This window comes from Eurytemora carolleeae, unplaced genomic scaffold (assembly GCF_000591075.1).
Source record: "Eurytemora carolleeae unplaced genomic scaffold, Eaff_2.0 scaffold598, whole genome shotgun sequence".
NCBI classification, from domain to species: domain Eukaryota; kingdom Metazoa; phylum Arthropoda; class Copepoda; order Calanoida; family Temoridae; genus Eurytemora; species Eurytemora carolleeae.
The window spans coordinates 76340-95471 of NW_019396493.1; the positions used below are offsets into that span (position 1 = coordinate 76340).

A 19132-nucleotide genomic window follows, 5' to 3' on the forward strand; every position below is an offset into this window, starting at 1 on the left:
TTTACTTGTTTAGACACTTTAATTGAGAAATCTCAAATGAAAATACTTTATTGTAAGCTAGACAAAAATGGATGTCTCATTCATACTTCATGACACTTTTAAAGAGGGTCACTTTAAATTATGTCCTTTTAAACTTATCTCCATGTTTTCAGAGGCCGAATTTAAAGAATTTGAGCCGTGGCTTAAATTTGAGACGCGCGCGCGGCTCAGATATGGCTGGTTCCACTTAAAATTGTATTCGATGATTTAAGTCGGCGCTAAAATGAAACCGAATTTTGGTGGATTTGAGAAGCGGTCTAAATTCATTAAATTCGGACTCTGGTTCCTCCGTCATGTTTCTGTTGTGTATGTTGACTACCCTGGAGAAACTAGTTTAAACTAACCAATATCTATACAGGTTCCTCCGTCATGTTCCTGTTGTGTATGTTGACTACCCTGGAGAACCTAGTTTAAACTAACCAATATCTATACAGGTTCCTCCGTCATGTTCCTGTTGTGTATGTTGACCACCCTGGAGACCCTAGTTTAAACCAACCAATATCTATACAGGTTCCTCCGTCATGTTCCTGTTGTGTATGTTGACTACCCTGGAGAAACCAGTTTAAAGCAGATCTATGGAACCTTTAACAGAGCTATGCTCAGGATGATTCCAACCCTGAGAACATTTGCTGAACCTCTCACCAACGCGATGGTAGATAATATATATTTCAGAATACTTTGTCATCTTTTTATATCTTTTTATATTCTGAAGTACGTGGTTATCAACATAATTTTGGTTCATTTCTTATATTCAAAAGTTATAATTTAGATTTTAGCAATTCAAGCTTAGACAAAAAACAAACTCTTTTGGTATCATTTAGTAGCCGAGTATTCTTTGACAAAATCTGACACACATTTATTATTTGATACAACAATGAATTATTTTCTTAGGTTGAGTTCTATCTTCTCTCTCAGGAGAGATTTACTCAGGATATGCAACCTCACTACGTTTACTCACCTAGAGAGATGACAAGGTAGGTTTACTCAGGAGATGCAACCTCACTATGGACCCATTAATAAATAGGAATTAATGGGCATGAATAGAGCTTGCCATTTTTTTATAATTACTTTCTCAGTTTAATCCTTCCCTATTTTTCTCTAGATGGGTTCGAGGTATATGCGAGGCTATCCGGCCCCTGGAGACCCTAGATGTGGAGGGTCTAGTTAGACTGTGGGCCCACGAGGCCCTCAGGTTGTTCCAGGATAGGTTGGTGGAGGAGGAGGAGAGGGTTTGGACCAACACAAATATTGATGACGTCGCGCTTAAACATTTTCCAAATATTGACAAGGAGAAGGTTAGTTTGTTGTTCTTAATATGGGGGTTGTGTTCCCCCTCCCCCACCCCTCTTGGTCCCTGTTTTTTTATCTAAGAACTATATACCGGTGGAAAGAGAAGAGTTAAGAGATTATGTCAAGGCTAGACTAAAGGTATTTATACTAGTAACTATTTTAGTTATCATGCAATAATTTTTGTTAAGCAATGTTTCTAAAACCTGCAAGCCTTTACACTCCAACAGCCTTTAAGTGCAGATCAAATACAGACTTATGTTTTTATTACACTACTTCTGTTTCGGCTTAAAATGAATAAGTGTAATAATCATTTCTTGATATGTGTTTAATTTATACCCAGCTAGATGTTAAGCGAACACTTCATATAAATTTATCAACGTCTGTGTGTGTTGTGCAGGTGTTCTACGAGGAGGAGCTGGATGTCCCCCTCGTCCTGTTCAACGAGGTTCTGGACCACGTCCTCAGGATAGACAGGATATTTAGACAACCTCAGGGACATCTTCTTCTTATTGGAGTCTCAGGAGCAGGGAAAACAACACTTTCCAGGTATAAAATAAATTGTTTACAAAAGTGGCTTCGTTTGCTGGCTGCTGCAGAAACAATGGAGAAATTAACACTTGTCAAGCTTTGAAAAAGCTAATATCGCACTCGTTGTTTATCAAACTAGTGTATCGTTAGAAATCGGACATGCCGCTATATAACAAAGGGTCATTTGAAATTACGGTTGATGTTCCTTCACTGTAAAGAACTCAGATTTGTCTTTGTAAAGGTTTGTTGCATGGATGAACGGCTTGACTGTGTTCCAGATCAAGGTTCACAACAAGTACTCGGCCGAGGACTTCGACGAGGACCTTAGACAGGTCCTTAGGCGCTCAGGTAGATTTCTGCCCGCCAATTTTTCTCGGTATGAGTTGTTTTTAACAATTTTCACCATTTAGACGCAACTGATATAGAAGTAAGATTAGTAGTAATCACCATCGAATATTTTTCGACTTACGCCTATGCCCCTTTAATTTTTTGCGAACACTCCCTTTAATATTTCTTCTCTTTTTATTTCTACCTTTCATATCAGGTCCTTTACCAGTTTCTATCTTCCTTTTGTACTCAATTTCTTAACTTTTTTCTTCATATTTTAGCCCCCCTTTTTCATCTTCTGTCATTAAGATTCTTGTTAAAATATAAAATTTTTTATTTTGAAATTTGTGTTTAGAAATAACTAGTAAGGAAAAGAATTTTTCTTCTTGATTATTAGAAAACCTGTTTTTTTCAGGATGCAAGGATGAAAAGATTTGTTTTATCCTGGATGAATCCAATGTGATGGATTCAGGATTTCTGGAGAGAATGAATACCTTGCTCGCAAACGGAGAGGTTTGTCGATCTATTTTTGCACCCCTATTTATCAAGCATAACCTAACCTAGAATAGTGTTTGTTCCTCTAATAATGGGAAGGGGAGGGGGAGGGGGGCGCTCTGGGGGTTCCTGAGTTCTCAGTTCATGAATTTATTTTTTATGTTTATTCATCAAGTAAGAAATTTCAAATGCATATTTAATTTTTTGAAATAATTGCCAAGATACCTTTTATTTATATCAACTGAATAATTTTGTATTTGCTCAGGTTCCTGGGTTGTTTGAGGGTGATGAACACACCACCCTGATGACCCAGTGCAAGGAGGGGGCGCAAAGGGAAGGATTGATGTTGGACTCTAACGAGGAGCTCTACAAGTGGTTTACTCATCAGGTTAGTTATTAGTTAGTTGTCTTGTTGTTTAAAATATCTGTATTTTCCATAGAAAGGATTGAAAATAAAAACTAACTTCCCAAACTCTTTAACTTTGAGCGCCATGTACTGTACTGTAATTGTGAGTGCTATGTACTCAAGTTCCACACATTTCAGTATTTTATTTCCGTTCAGGGTTTGTTCCATTTTTATTTTATTTATATGAACAGGGTTCGCTCAAAAATGTTCACAAACATCTGTAAGTTTATGTTCTGTCTAGGTGATGAAAAATCTTCATGTTGTGTTCACCATGAACCCTAGTAGTGAAGGGTTGAAGGACAGAGCAGCAACCTCCCCCGCCCTCTTCAATAGATGTGTTCTCAACTGGTTCGGAGACTGGTCAGACAGTGCACTGTATCAGGTACTGAAATATTTTTCTTTAATATATTTGTTTGGTCCAAACAGACTCCCTCCCTTTGAGGCTTGCATCTAAGTACTAAGAGGGAGTGTTGAAGAGTCGAGTTACTTGTCGGCTTATTAAAGATTAGGTCTTTTTTAAAATTAATTAGTTAATATTGATTTTTATTGTTATCTCAGAGAAATATTGCAAAAGATGTAAAACTTCTGATTCGTTCAAATCAAGCAGTAATCATCAAAATATATAAAATGTTTTGTCTTATTTTGATAAATACTGTGATTTTGGTAAAAATACATGAGTATACTATGATTTTGATTAAAATGCAAAAAAATTTGATTTTAGGTTGCATCATGTCCTCCCTCTTTCTACTTAAAAATTTTCTTTTTACCTGCATCTTCACTTGAACATTAGTATACCATAGCATAAATATTTGGAGCAAATTTTCCTCCTTTTTTTGAGGCAAAATGATTTAATCCTGACCTTTCAAACCATCATGGGGGGGGGGGGAATAGGCATGTAAGGTAACGCACAAAATTTGGGCCCAATGTTCAATGTGTGTTGGATCCAATAAAACAAACCAGCAAATAATCCAATATTTAAATATATATTCTTATTTATTTTTAATAAGATGATGTTCAGGTTGGAAAGGAGTTTACAATCAAGATGGATTTGGATATTGCCACTTGGAGAGCTCCAGACTACTTCCCTATCACCTGCCCTGGGCCCAGTATGCCTCCAACCCACAGGGAGGCGGTCGTCAACGCTATGGTGTTTGTCCACCAGTCCCTGTACAAGGTCAACATGAAGATTGTAAAGCGTGGTGGGCATGTGATGTCCATCACACCCCGTCACTTCCTGGACTTTATCCAGCACTTTGCTAGACTATACTTGGAGAAGCGTAGTGGATTGGAGGAAGAACAGCTTCACATCAATGTCGGACTCAACAAGATTGCTGAGACAGTTGCCCAGGTGGAGGAGATGCAGAAATCCCTGGCGGTCAAATCTGCAGAGCTGCAGTCAAAGAACCTTGAAGCCAACGACAAGCTGAAGCAAATGGTGAAAGACCAGCAGGAGGCAGAGAAGCAGAAGCAACAGTCCCAGGAGATCAGGAAGCTTGTGGAACAGCAAACCAAGGAGATTGCAATCAAGCGAACTGAGGTAATGGCAGATTTGGCTCGTGTCGAACCAGCTGTTATTGATGCCCAAGCAGCTGTTAAATCTATCAAGAAACAGCACCTGGTTGAATTAAGATCTATGGCTATGCCTCCACCTATTGTAAGAATGGCCTTAGAGTCTGTTTGTGTCCTGCTAGGGGAGAACGTAACAGATTGGAAATCCATCAGAGCTGTAACAATGAAGGACAACTTTATCCCATCCATTGTCAACTTTAACACCGATGATATCAGTGAGGACGTGAGGATGGATATGCAACAGAAGTATCTCTCACAGCCAGACTACAACTATGAAAAGGTTAACAGGGCCAGTACTGCATGTGGACCTATGGTCAAGTGGTGTATTGCACAGCTAGAGTATGCTGAGATGTTGAATAGGGTTGATCCACTAAGACGGGAGCTCCAGTCTCTAGAGCAGGCAGCAGAGGTTAAGAAGAATGAGGCTGAGAAGATGACTAAACTTATCTCCACCCTAGAGGCTTCTATTGCCAGATACAAGGAAGAGTACGCCCAACTTATCTCCCAGGCAGAGGCTATCAAGACAAGTCTGAAGACTGTACAGGACAAGGTGGATAGATCCATGTCCCTTCTCAAGTCCCTGTGTATAGAAAAGGACAGGTGGGAGAAGACCAGTGAGAACTTTAAGACCCAAATGACAACACTTATTGGAGATGTGTTCCTATCCTCCGCTTTCCTGTCATATGGAGGATATTTTGATCAAACTCATAGAAACAGCCTCTTTACCAACTGGTCTCTTCATCTTGAGGCTGCTGGGGTAGCATACAGAGCTGACCTTGCTAGGACTGAATTCCTCTCAGATCCTGATGAAAGGTTGGGCTGGCAATCTAAATCACTACCAACAGATGATCTGTGCACTGAAAATGCAATTATGCTGAAGAGATTTAACAGATATCCTCTTATCATAGATCCCAGTGGTCAAGCTACTGAATTTATCCTTAATGAATACAAGGATAGAAAGATAACCAAGACTTCTTTCCTAGACGATTCTTTCCGTAAGAACCTTGAGTCTGCTCTTAGGTTTGGTAACCCTCTCTTAGTTCAGGACGTAGAGAACTATGATCCTATTCTGAACCCTGTTCTTAACCGAGAGCTACGGAAGACTGGAGGTCGAGTTCTGATTACTCTTGGAGATCAAGATATAGATCTTTCACCAACCTTTACCATCTTCCTCTCAACCAGGGATCCTACTGTTGAGTTTCCTCCTGACATCTGCTCCAGGGTCACTTTCGTCAACTTCACGGTGACAAGGTCCAGCCTTCAGACTCAGTGTCTCAACCAGGTTCTAAAGGCTGAGCGTCCCGATATTGATCAGAAGAGGTCAGATCTCCTCAAGCTCCAGGGTGAATTCCAGCTTAGGTTACGACACCTTGAGAAGAACCTTCTCTCTTGTCTGAATGAAGCTAAAGGAAGAATCCTAGATGATGACAATGTGATCAATACTCTAGAGATATTGAAGAAGGAGGCGGCAGATGTAGGGCGGAAGGTTGATGAGACAGATCAGGTTATGACGGAGATTGACAATACATCCCGTCAATATCATCCATTGTCAGCAGCATGCTCCCATATATACTTTACCATTGAGTCACTTCATCAGATACATTTCTTGTATCAGTTCAGTCTTCAGTTCTTCCTGGACATCTACCACAGCCTTCTTAACAACTCCAAGATGGAGGAGATAAAGGACTCTAGTGAGAGACTGACAGCTATCACAAGCCAGCTCTATTCAACCTGTTATGAGAGAGTTGCTAGAGGTATGTTGCACCAGGATCGGATTGTATTTGCCCTGCTCCTGGCCCGTATCTATCTCAAGTCTGCACCAGGAGAACTATCCATGGACTCAGAGTTCCAAGTATTGATGAGAGGAGGAGAGAAGGTTGCTGCAGTCCCTGTCACCCTACCAGGGTTGGATCCAGTTCAGTCTGTTGCAATCCATAGACTGTGCACATCCCTACCAGCTTTCAAGAACCTTATGAAGGCTTGTGATAACCCAGGATTGTCTGTATGGTTGGGACAGAGTAACCCAGAAATTGATATTCCAGAATCTCTAGGACTCTGGGAGGAAAGTAAACCCTTTACTCCATGTCAGAAGGCTATGTATAAGCTTCTTGTTATCCAGGCTCTAAGATCTGACCGTATTCCTGCTGCTGCATTACAGTTTGTTGCTGCAGCACTAGGACAGGACTTTATCAAGGCAGCAGGAAGAGAACCAGACATGGCACAGGTAGTTGAAACTCAGATTGATCCCTCGTCTCCAGTCTTGATGTGTTCAGTACCTGGATACGATGCTAGCTCCAGGGTAGATGATCTAGCAGCTGAACTAGGGAAACCTTTAACCTCTATTGCTATTGGTTCAGCAGAAGGATTCAATGAGGCAGATAAGGCAATTAACACAGCAGTTCGAACAGGTCGTTGGGTTCTTTTAAAGAACGTTCATTTAGCTCCTTCCTGGTTGGTTACTCTAGAGAAGAAATTGCACACTATTCAGGCACACACCAGCTTCAGGCTGTTCCTTACTTGTGAGATTAATCCTAGCCTACCTGTTAACCTTTTACGGGCTGGACGTATCTTTACATTTGAACCCCCACCAGGAGTAAGAGCAAACCTACTCCGAACCTTCTCAACTGTATCTGCTGCTAGAATGATGAAACCTCCAAATGAGCGAGCAAGATTATACTTCCTTCTAGCCTGGTTCCATGCTATAGTGCAGGAAAGGTTGAGATACTCACCCCTGGGCTGGGCTAAGCACTATGAGTTTACAGAGTCAGATCTCAGGGTTGCCTGTGACACCCTTGACACCTGGATTGAAGCCACAGCCATGGGACGAACCAACCTTCCTCCAGAGAAGGTTCCGTGGAAAGCTATTCGAACCCTTCTCAGTGACTGCATCTACGGAGGAAAGATAGACAATGAGTTTGATCAGCGTCTGCTAAAATCCTTCCTGGAAAAGCTGTTTGTTCCGTCATCATTTGACGCAGATTTCAGTCTTGCAACCGGAGTAAATGTTGGAGGAACATTGAGCAATATAAAGATGCCGGATGGGATCAGAAGAGATCAATTCCTCAACTGGGTTGAACAACTTGAAGAAAGGTACGCACTATAAACCATGAATATAATAATAATAATAATAATAATAGGTTGGATTATTGCTAAAAATATCTATTGGTAAAATTTAATATTCTGAAATGCATATATTTACTTATAAAGTTTGCCAAAGAATTATGACCCATTTATTGTCAACAAAAGAGTTCAGAAAGCAGACCTATTTTTAAAACCTGTATAATGTGTAATGAGATAAATAAATGAGATAAAAATCTGCAGATATATATAATATATATATATTGTATATAATATATGTATATTGTATATCATAAAAATATCCATTAAAAGAGGGAACTGATATCCCTTAAACTCTAAATTCATAATCACTTATCATTGCAACCTGATGGTTTAGGCCTCAGATATTTCAAACTTTGAAATTTTGATCTTGCAGAAACAACTGTTTAAAACAGCAAAGGTCTACGGCATCCAGGGTGGTAAACTTTGTAGTTATGAAAAATAATAATATTGTTGTGAAGGGGGTTTTCAGATCCTTAACTTATCTTATAATCATATATAAATACTCTTCATAGGGGGTATACTTAAATTTTTTGATATTATAGTTCTATAAATTTCAGAGTAATTCCATTTTCTGATTGGGGGTGGGGCTACTCAGATTAATCTGTAGATATTTACATGCTCAAGAAGGAGGACCACTGTTTTAATTCCGAAAAACATCGGCCCATTCACACATAAAAAAATTGATTTTATATCCTTGTTTTATCGCATGAAACTATGAAAAATCTGATGTAGTTCTGTGTATCTTCATGGGTTTTTCAGAGGATGTAATGCAAGGAAAGTTATTTAAGAAGTGTACACATCTTTTGTACTGCAGTGTACTGTCTCTGGGTGGTAAGGTAAACACAAGACGGATGTCAAAGCCTGACATGGGATCCATCTTTCATATAAAAAAAATCAATCAAATATTCTGGTCATTGGAAACTATTATGTGAATTGTGAATTATCAAAATGATCAAAATTTAATGTTTTTAACCTCCTCGGATACTTAACGAACACTGATGCATCTATTCTTGTTTACAAATTCCGCCCAAAGAGAACTGGTTTCAATATTACGTAGAGTATGCTCGTCCGCAATTAACTTTCCTTGCATTACACCCTTGGGTTTTTCAATATCTTTCTAAAACCAGAAACTGTCTTGAAGTCCATACTGACAAGGTTGACTTCTTTGTTTAGTGCAATATTTTTTGGAAATAACTAACATTCGAACAATATTTATTTTCTCAAGATCAGGAAGATATCAGATATTAGGAAATAAATGCATTTTTAGTTTTAGTGCTGTAAACTACTAAAAAACAATGCAGTTAATAGTAGACTTTATTTTTTGAAGAGTTTTATCTTTATAAGAGTGAAGAAAAGGCAATAATTAGAAAAAAAATCCAATAAAACCCAAAAAAGCCCACTTACAAGTGTGTTTTTGAAGTGTTTTTTAGGGTGGTATTTTGTATGTGTTTTTGTGGGCTGAGTTTTTTTAATGACAACCCTGACGACAGGTTGCAAATAAGGGATTATAAAATTAGATTTTAAGGTACGTGATCAGTTCCATTCTTATCTACCTGGAAACTGTTAAAAGATGTCTGAATCCAGCTATTCTGCCTTTTACACATGTACAATGTGCATATTTTTAAAACAACAAATGAATTTTTAAATCAAATTATTTGAATTTGTATGACTACTCCTGATAGGTTGGGACTACCCTCATGATTTAATTTTGAATTTGTAGGACTACCCCTGATTGGTTGGGACTACCCAATAATGCTGAGAAGGTACTTCTAGCAAACCAGGGTCATGATATTATCATTAAACTGATGAAGATGCAGCAGCTTGATGATGAAGACGACGAGCTAGCATATAGGTAAAGATAGTAATGGAGTTTTTGAGTTTAATGGGGGTGAATGGGTTGATGAGCCAGTTGTGAGCCATGAAAAGCCAGGAGCTGCCGATCATGAAATTGTAGAATTGGATATAGTGTTTGATCCGATCCTGTCCGATTTTAGGACCAAGTCCTAGCGTCTATATACTTTTCAGGCATTGTTCGTATTTAAAGTAGTTCTTTACAGCAGTGAAAACCAGAAAACTGTAGAATAGGATGACGACATTGAAGAATACTGAAATGCATTTGATGTTGTTACAAAGCAGATAGCTTTAATAGTAAGTGATTAAATCAATTATTTTGTAAAATGGGTCTGTTTAAACTTCAACTTGAATCTCAAAGTCGACTTCTTATTGAATGTTTTCTGGTTCTCACTGTAGTTAAGTTTATTTCCTCATGCATTTATGTTTTTAACATTCTTTGTTATCACCTAAGTCAGAAAATATTCTTTAAAAATGCTAAAATCTTATAAAAGATGTTAAAGGTTTAGTCTTAGTGGTTCCACTAAGAATTAGAAAAGTTAGATCCATAACAGTACCAACCCATTTCAAACCCCGGTAACTTTCTCTTTAATAAGATTTTAGATTGTGAGGGTTTACCTTATTTAGAACTTTAATACGACGCAAAGTGGAAAAGGAGGAAGCAGAACGGTAAACACTGGAAACATGTTGGTTTACATTTTACTAACTTTTCATACCATTTTTTCTTTTCGATTTTTTAAACCTATTAATAATATTTGAAACCCAGACTCAACCACAATGCATTAAGACACATGTTTGAATTAATAATTTACCCCACCCCCCTTAATGGCGCGTAGCCCCCCTCCCCTCATTAACCAATAAACATCACCTTGAGTCTAACTCTTGCTGGTGCTGAGGGGGGGGGGGGGGCGTTATTTGTAATAACAATTAATTTAGTTTGAAAATAAGATGTTCTAGTTTTTTAATTTAGGCAAGAGAATGACACATAACAAAACCTCAGCCCTTAAAATTAATCTTTTATTTTCGGGTTGAAAATGTTTATTTGTGATCTTAACCGTGTTAAATAAATAAAACATACAACAATTATGTTATTTTTGATTTGAACTAACTAACTAACATTTAATGAAAAGTTGCAGGATTTAATTGTAGTCAATTTGCCTCCTTTGGGATAGCCAATATTAACCGTTTTGACGCAGGAGGTCGTTTTCTGCCGAGTGTTAGACTATTTTTGAAATTGTACAGGCAACGCTAGTAATTTGAAAATCCTAAGTTGACCTTTTGATTGTTTAAGTGATGGAGAGGGTCAGGCCCAGGTAGTGAAGGAAGGCCGGCCAGCCTGGATGCGTACACTGCACGGTAGATCTAGTGAATGGATTTCTATCCTACCTGCAGCGCTTACCCCTCTCAAGCGTACTATAGAGAATATCAAGGACCCGCTATACAGGTAAATAATATGGTGTTAGGCACTTAAACCCCGGCATGTTTTTCCAATTTCCCTCAAGTACATTTTCCCAATTTTCCATGTGTTTGATTATACGTTTTCTCAATTTTTACATGTAAAGTTGGACCCATTAGACTGTTATGGAAAGACGCGCGACAGTTGAGCAATTTGATGTTGTTACAACGCTCCAATAGTTTTACAAGTAACCTGAAAATCAGATTATGAAGTGAATTGATTCAAATCATACCAGATGTCTATCATTCATATTTTAATTTTACAGTTGTAGTGCTCCCACTATGTATTTTCTACCAATATATCCAATTTTTCCCTATGAATGTTATTTTAGGTCCATTGAAAATAATTATAAAAGACGCATTCTTTAAAAATATATCTGTGCTCATTTTTACCTATAGGAGACCAGGTAATAACTACAAACATAAGAGCGAGCATGAACTCTTTCTCTTCGGCTCGCCTCTATTTGCACTGATTAAGTCTTATGTATATATTTCAGGTAGGCAGTTTATACAGGACTCAACCGAAACTGAAAACACAATAAATCAGTCCAGGGTTAATTATATGCATGACCATAATAAAATTTTAGCCTTTTAAAATAAAACTTTCTCCAGGTTAACTATTAAATTATTTATATAATAAGAAAATAAACTTACAATGTTGATTTGTCCAGAGGTTTGTAGCCTATAGTTCATTAAATTCCACCGCAGTCGCGAACAGGATAACTAAAAATGAGCTTATTTAGTCCGATCGAAGTTTTCATGTGTCACTTCAAATATCCTTTTTTAAGTGGTGACTTTCTCACATTCATCACAAGCATCGCAATATTTAGATTTATTACCTGTATTTGATCTAGAGGAGGAGCTAGACCAGGGATACAGAATCAGAGCCCTTCCGTGGAGGTATCGGAGGGGAGCAAAAGTTCTTCTCGTCGGAGAAACCAGAGAAGAGGATACAACTAAGCCAAAGTTGTGCAGGCCTGGTACGTAGAGGTATATGGGTCTCTAGAGTACCAGCAGGATATTCTGGAGCATAAGCTGAGGATCCAGAGAACAAGGATGACTCAGCTTCCGGTGATGTCGGAGACTTGACAACAGAGGTCTAAATAAAACTAATTAGACCAAGTTCCAGAGCTCAAAGGTTGTGAGCTTTGATCCTCACCTTTATATAGACTTCCTTAGACTCAGGATGTCAAGATTAGTAGGTGGGATTAGAAGAGAACTGAACCATCTCAGATTAGAAGTAAACGGAACCATCTCAGGAGTTGAGAACTTCTCCGCGAGTCAGCGGAGCAAGTCGAGGTTGTATATCAACGGGACTCGTGCCAGCCTAGCATAAGAATTATGTTGAGAGATTTGTGAGAAGTCAGGATATTATTTAAGCTCATTTTAGACGTTTGCAATTTTTTCACCTGGTTTAAAGCACGGATACGAGCCCGGAACTATTTAGAGGAATCACAACAATCACAATTATCTACATATATTTTATAAACCATCCGTAGGAATAAAGTTTTCCAACGTTGTGTAAAGAACATTCAACGTTTGTTAGCCTTAAGTATTTATTACGGATGATTTATAGACCTGGAGAAAGAAACACAATTTCAGGTTAGAAGGGGGCAACTAACCCATTGTGTTCTGAAAGATAAAACTCATTATTTACAAAGTTTTGAGGCTTAGGCTTTTTAAAAACAATATATAGGTTTTGGCTAAATATTATATATATAGTTTAAATTAAAAAACATTTTCAACCATAAAACTCAGGTTCTGCATTATAAAACAAAATCAGGTTATTCTTTATAAAAATTGGCCTTTAAATAGTTTCATTAAAAATCTCAATTAATTATATAGAGTTGAACACGTGATTAAATGTAGAAAATTGTGCATGTAGAGTTCCGTGTGATTGATCGATTGTTTGTAGAGAATTCCTGGTTGAACACACTGAGTAACGTCTTGTCGCTGAACACCCTGAACACACATTAGTTTATAAAGATCCTCAGATCTTACAATATCTAAAATATGTCCTAATATCAAATTAAATTAAATTTTATTTTATTTTATATCTTAATATTTGTTAAGTTATTCATTGAAAATTGAGATGTATTTTATAAATAAGGATAATAATAGAGCAATGACTTTCTGAATAATTGCGTTCGCTTTGCACCTCTGTAATATCAATATTCTTTAGTAAATGCATTCTTAATCCTTCCTGCGTCAAAAAAAAAAACCAGATAACGAAAGGAAATTTTGAGTGAAAACTGGACCAATAACCTTTATCATGTTTTTTATTTTTTTTATAAAAGTAACCGGAGATAGATTTTTGTATTAACATTCATTTCCTTAGAACAACATCTATATTATTCTGTTATTATTTTACTTTCACTTCTTTTTAGATTTTTCGAACGTGAGGTGAACTTCGGACTGAAACTGTTGGTAACTGTTAGAACTGATTTAGAGGACGTTGTCGCTATAACAACCAGTGGTAAAAATTCGTTTTTTTATTTTTGTCTTGCATGGTTAAATTCTGAAAACTTAAAAACCACAAATTAAAATTATCTATTTTCTTAAAAAAAGAACACATTTAAAACTCATTAATTATCAGCCAACAAATGGGAAATTACGTCTTACAGTCGCTTATGGAAAAGCGCCTATCTTCGATTTTTACTTTTAATAGTTGAGCCTCTTTTCTCGCATCTTTTTCGTAGATTTTGAAAATTCGAAATTTTGTTCAGGCAAATTTTTCTTTTCTTACCCTCGTAAACTTTTCCAGTCATCATGCGAGGCCCCCAAAAAAATTTGAGCCCGATCGGTTAAGCCGCTATGGCAAGCAAGACAAGCAAAGTAAAAGTATTTTTACCAATTACATTAACATTAGGTAAGAAGCAGACCAACCATCATAGAGCTTTGGTTAGTCAGCTAACCAGGGGAATAATACCAGACAGCTGGAGAGCATACACGGTGAGTTAGTTTTACTCACATGGGGAAATGAATAAAAATTAAGAAAAAAACGCAAAAATTATAATCATTTAAAAACATATTTAAATTTAAAAATCAATTTTTTTTTGATAATTATCTTCAACGCGCGCTAATTCCTACTTTTTTTAAGTTAACGGTTAATTTGTAAATATTTAGATTCCTAAAAGTTGCAGTGTCGCAGCATGGGTTACTGATTTCTCGGCTAGGGTTAAACAACTGGTGAGTTATTTTGATTTTTAATGTTTCGAATACAAGTGTACTGTATATTTTCTCAAATTAATTTTTCTCCCCCCCCCCCATCTTTTTGTAAATAAAATTTTTCCTCAGGAGTTATTCATGCTTGCGTGGAGCGCTAACAATTTTTTGGGGGTTTTAATTGCTCCACTCGGGAAAATAAAAGATTTTTAAGATGAAAATAAATGAATTTTGGTTAAAAGAATGAAAAAAGTTGCCTTTTGATTTCCAATTTTTCATTTTTACCCCACAATTCATCAAAAATCACCCCCCACCCCCAGCAGGAGAAAATTATTCTAGGTTTATCTTGTAGCTCTAGGTTGGTATCTAGGTTAATTATGTTCCTCTAGGTTGGTATCTAGGTTAATCATGTTCCTCTAGGTTGGTATCTAGGTTAATCATGTTCCTCTAGGTTGGTATCTAGGTTAATCATGTTCCTCTAGGTTGGTATCTAGGTTAATCATGTTCCTCTAGGTTGGTATCTAGGTTAATCATGTTCCTCTAGGTTGGTATCTAGGTTAATCATGTTCCTCTAGGTTGGTATCTCCAAGTGTGTAGCTGGAGGTGGAGCAGGATCCCTGAAGACTAGTACGGTTTGGATGGGAGGACTCTTTAATCCAGAAGCATTTGTTACTGCTACCAGGCAGTGCGTAGCACAGGTATACAATACATGCTGTACACAATCAGGGGAAAAATAATTTCTTCCCCCAATTTAAGAAAAGAATTTTTTTCCAGAAGTTATGTATTATACTAGGCTTTTAGGGCGCTTTGCGCTCATCTTCTATTTCAAGTGTGAACATGTTCTCTTTGTGTACATAGTAAAATAAATAAAAAATTGCGGATTTCAAATATCTTCAAAATTTACAAAAATAGAAAACTTTTAAAAACAAATTTTTTTAATTTTGATTATTCATAAACCTTCCCTGGGGTCCCGCGAGGTGCCACAAAGTTTTCATGCGATTAATTAAAATAAAAGAAATAAAATTATATTTTTTGTGAAAAACTTCTGAAATAATTTTTTAAATTCTTGTTTCTTATTTATGACCATGTTGTACTAGGCTAACTCCTGGTCCCTTGAAGAGCTCCGCCTGGATGTAACAGTAGCTGATGAATCCGATAAACCCAGTCTTGACGATTGTTCATTCGCTGTTGAGGGACTTAAACTTTCAGGGGCAGTTTGCAGGTACACTAGACCCTTGATGTTAACCGTACTTTAACCCCCCTTTGCCCATTACATTTTTATCACCTTGGTTTTTAGTTTCTTTTTTGAATCATTTTTCATTAAAATTTCCTTTGTTTCATTTCTTGTTTTCCTCATTTCCATTACTCCTTTTTACCTTTCTACTTCTTTTTGACTTTTTTCCCTCTACCAAAATGTTTTTTTCTTTTCCCCCTTTTTTTACATTTATATATATAACTTGTTTCTATAATAATAACTATTTATAACACTGTTATTTTGGTTCGCAGTGTTATAAAGTTTAAACGATGATTACTTTATAGCACGTTCATTATAAAATTCACTATGAAGTGAGTACTAATGATAAAGTACACTATAGTTTCATAAATACTCTTTTTATGCGCTATTTGTGTTCTTTTATGATCTATCCCTCCGTATTTTATGAGAGTAGTATTTCCATGTTTAATTTTAGATCGAACCAGCTTGCTATCTCTCATGATATTATAACTTCTCTACATCTCACTAGGCTCAGATGGGTCAAATCCCCTCAAGGTAGTGATCAATTTACCTACAATGAAAACCAATTTAAACCTGAGTTAATCATATTCTTTGTTAAACTGAATTGAACAGGATTGAACTGGATTTATTATGTTCAGAAGCTGGATTGAACTGGATAATGATATTCTTTGTTTAGAAACTGGATTGAACCCGATTGAACTGGATAATCATATTCTTTGTTTGGAAACTGGAATAAACAGGATTTAACTGGATAACCAAATTCAGTGTTGGAAACTGGATTTAACTGGATAGTTATGTTCTTTGTTTAGAAACTAGATTGAACTGATAAACATGTTCTTTGTTGAGATACTGGATTGAGCCGGATTAAACTGGATATTCATATTCTTTATTTAGAAACTGGATTGAACCGGATTGAACTGCCTGTTTATTTGAACTCAACAAGAGAAGAACTCCTGTTTACGGTGGATCTGCCGGTTAACGTGGTAAATACTTAAACATTCCTAACATTTTATTTCTTAATGAAACTGTCAACGTCAACCTTTCATCTCAAGTTTGCAATGAAAGATTCACAGTCCTCGTCTTTAAACCTTTTCTCTAAACGACAATAAAGCTGTTTGGGTTTAATTGCTTTTCTTTATTTTTAAATATTCGTTTAGGATGAGAAGATCCATGAGTTCCGAGAGCGAGGCGTTGCAATTATATCCAGTACTGCACTAAACTAAGGGATGATGCAACTTCAACCCGTACTGCACCAAACTGATGGACGGTGCAGCTGAATAAGGGTGTTTTTTCGGAACCTTCAGCATGTTGCTGCTTTAGAAAATTGGAATTATATTTAATCTTGCACTGTGATTTTAACTTTTAATCTTGTTTCGTTTTAATTTTGATTTTGTTTTAACACCACAAAACTATTTAACCAACCTGTATTTTACTATTTAAATTATTTCAGATAATTAAAGCATTAAAAATGTTGTACCTCGAAGATTATTTGGAAAGTAAGTATAATACTTGATAAAATACTTGTGAGTTGGCAATGGAAAAGTGAAAAAGAATAAAAAGGGCACTTAGAAGTAAAAATTCACGTCCTAGTGTATTTTTGAAAAAATGTAATTATTTTGTAAATTTTACGTTTGTTTCTAACTCGGTGCAGTTATTTAAAAAAAAATCGAAAAACCTAGTTTCATTTTTTTTAAGTCTTGACAAGCGATCTGTTTGTTGTAAAAAACAGATTAAGCATAATTTTAAATTTATGAACGTTAATGATACTGTCGTTAACAATCTCGTTAAATGTATAAAATCTAGTGATTGAGCATCTACCGAACGAGCTTCGAGATCGGTTTACGGAGATGCGAGAAATAGATCTGGGAGTAGAGAATACCGTTGATAATCTGGAAGCTAGGTATCTATATATATATATAAAGTTGTAGTCTCTGTTTGTTTGTCCGATCATAGCTCATAAACCGCTGAACCGATTTGCATCATATTTTGATTGGGGAACTCGGTGAGAGCCAGTTGAATGTTCTTCGTGTGGTTTTGGGATTTTAACCCTATTCCCGCTGGGGGGGGGGGTCAATTTGACCCCCCCCCCCTGTAGTTTTTTCTACATAACTCAAAAAGTATTGGTCTGAGGCTGTTGAAATTTTCTGACTTTTCCTACATACCCAAAGCCCTCCCTTTAGGCCTAAAACCAGGCTTTAATACTAACTGCCTGAGTCCTCAGGCACACTGCCTGAATGAATGCTTTTTCCTGTAACAAACTAAATCTTTGTTTTGACCCACTTTCACTTGTCAGATTTTGATAAAATTTAGCTTTTTGGAAAGCCTATGACATAAGGAAACGGATTGCACAAGTTTTGCGAAAAAAAATTGCAAATTTTTTGCAAACAACCTGTCAAAGGAAATTTGCACATTTTTAGTTTTTCTTGATTAAAAATCAGGTTATTTAAAATTTTGCAAACATTTTTGCATATTTGAAATGGCATGGTCAAGGGCTTTTCAAAAATGTATAATTTTTCATTTTTTGGGCAAATTTTTTTTTGCAAACATTTTTTGCGATAAAAAATTCATTTTGCAAATTTGCAAATTTTTTTGCAGATTCTAAAAGTAGAGCACAAGAGCTTTCCAATGATGTATCATTTGTCATATTTGGACATCAAACATGGAATTTAGAGGGGGGGGTCAAATTGACCCCCCCCCAGCGTATCCTGGTTTTCAAGTACCCCAGCGGGGATAGGGTTAAGTTGAGTGGGTCCACTAGTATAGGGAAAACTAGCTAAAATCGTAATTTATGACCGAACGGCGGGAGAAACTAAGTACACTTGGTTAAGCTGGGTTCTTAAGCTAGTAAATAATAATAATAATAATTTTTAAAACAATTTCTTAATACACACATTTGCTTTCTTTTCGCATGAAAATTTCAGTTCACAATTTGTGAAGACCTTAACAAAGTTACCCCCTGTTCTAAATTTAAGATTTGGCTTAAAAACAGCAATTCGTTCTTAATGTACTAAAAAAATTTTCAACGTTTTCAACAAAAATTTGTTAATTACTTCAAAAATTAGAAGATGAAAAAATTAATCATATTTCGAGGCTCTCACAACAAAAGGCTAAAAATAGAGAGAAGCTAGAAATCCAGAAATCTCAGAAATTCTGCATCCAGAGAAATTTGACTGAAAGGAATCTGCCTTAAACAATTATATTTGGTCGTGTGTGTGAGAACATTTTGAATGGATGATTTTGCAACATTCTCTACAAAAATACAAATGTTGAACTTTCAAAGAAAATATTAAAAAATTTAATGTATGAAAAGTTCAATATTTTAGGCAAAAAAGAGAATATTTTCATTTTTCATTTTTTCCTTTTTTTGTGGGATTTAAAAAATTCTTCTTATAAATCTTGAATTTTTCACCACTTCAAAACTATGTTCTTAAAAATCTCAATTTTGGAAAATGTTTTTGTTTTAATAAAGTTAATCTGTTCTGAGGGCGCTATTTATAAATCAGTTTCAAGATTAAGCTTCCATTGAGATTGTAGAAAAAGGGCTCTATCCTTGATATATGTTGAATGTTGGGACCAATCTTTCCTTAAACATTAGGAAAAAATCACTACGCATTTAAACTCACCCAGCTGGATTTTCGCGGCTTTAGGGATTT

At 36.3% G+C, this 19132-nt stretch overlaps 2 protein-coding genes and 1 long non-coding RNA gene across 4 annotated transcripts in view; 2 read left to right on the forward strand and 1 right to left on the reverse strand.

Moving 5' to 3' along the window:
• Positions 1–16906, forward strand: part of LOC111704314 (dynein heavy chain, cytoplasmic) — a 41518-nt gene extending 24612 nt beyond the window's left edge. The window contains exons 32-51 of the mRNA XM_023476529.1: positions 550–691; positions 931–1013; positions 1142–1344; positions 1379–1467; positions 1727–1875; positions 2099–2205; positions 2600–2697; positions 2945–3067; positions 3327–3467; positions 4104–7744; positions 9495–9626; positions 10917–11069; positions 13468–13556; positions 13950–14032; positions 14207–14269; positions 14821–14943; positions 15343–15467; positions 15934–16013; positions 16374–16462; positions 16637–16906. Coding sequence (XP_023332297.1) covers positions 550–691; positions 931–1013; positions 1142–1344; positions 1379–1467; positions 1727–1875; positions 2099–2205; positions 2600–2697; positions 2945–3067; positions 3327–3467; positions 4104–7744; positions 9495–9626; positions 10917–11069; positions 13468–13556; positions 13950–14032; positions 14207–14269; positions 14821–14943; positions 15343–15467; positions 15934–16013; positions 16374–16462; positions 16637–16702 — 5779 coding nt within the window. The 3' untranslated portion in view covers positions 16703–16906. The remainder of the gene's footprint in view (positions 1–549; positions 692–930; positions 1014–1141; positions 1345–1378; positions 1468–1726; positions 1876–2098; positions 2206–2599; positions 2698–2944; positions 3068–3326; positions 3468–4103; positions 7745–9494; positions 9627–10916; positions 11070–13467; positions 13557–13949; positions 14033–14206; positions 14270–14820; positions 14944–15342; positions 15468–15933; positions 16014–16373; positions 16463–16636) is intronic.
• Positions 1–19132, forward strand: part of LOC111704312 (inhibitor of growth protein 3) — a 24286-nt gene continuing 5154 nt past the window's right edge. For both annotated transcript variants that reach the window (XM_023476525.1, XM_023476527.1), the window contains exons 1-4: positions 1–7; positions 6058–6063; positions 16928–16975; positions 17283–17379. In XM_023476525.1, the coding sequence (XP_023332293.1) occupies positions 16948–16975; positions 17283–17379 (125 nt within the window). In that variant the 5' untranslated portion in view covers positions 1–7; positions 6058–6063; positions 16928–16947. The remainder of the gene's footprint in view (positions 8–6057; positions 6064–16927; positions 16976–17282; positions 17380–19132) is intronic.
• Positions 11086–12769, reverse strand: LOC111704315 (uncharacterized). Its single transcript, XR_002765795.1, has 5 exons — positions 12659–12769; positions 12490–12551; positions 12240–12407; positions 11920–12179; positions 11086–11803 (listed from the first exon to the last, which is right to left on the reverse strand). It is a non-coding gene; the product is annotated as an uncharacterized LOC111704315 (long non-coding RNA).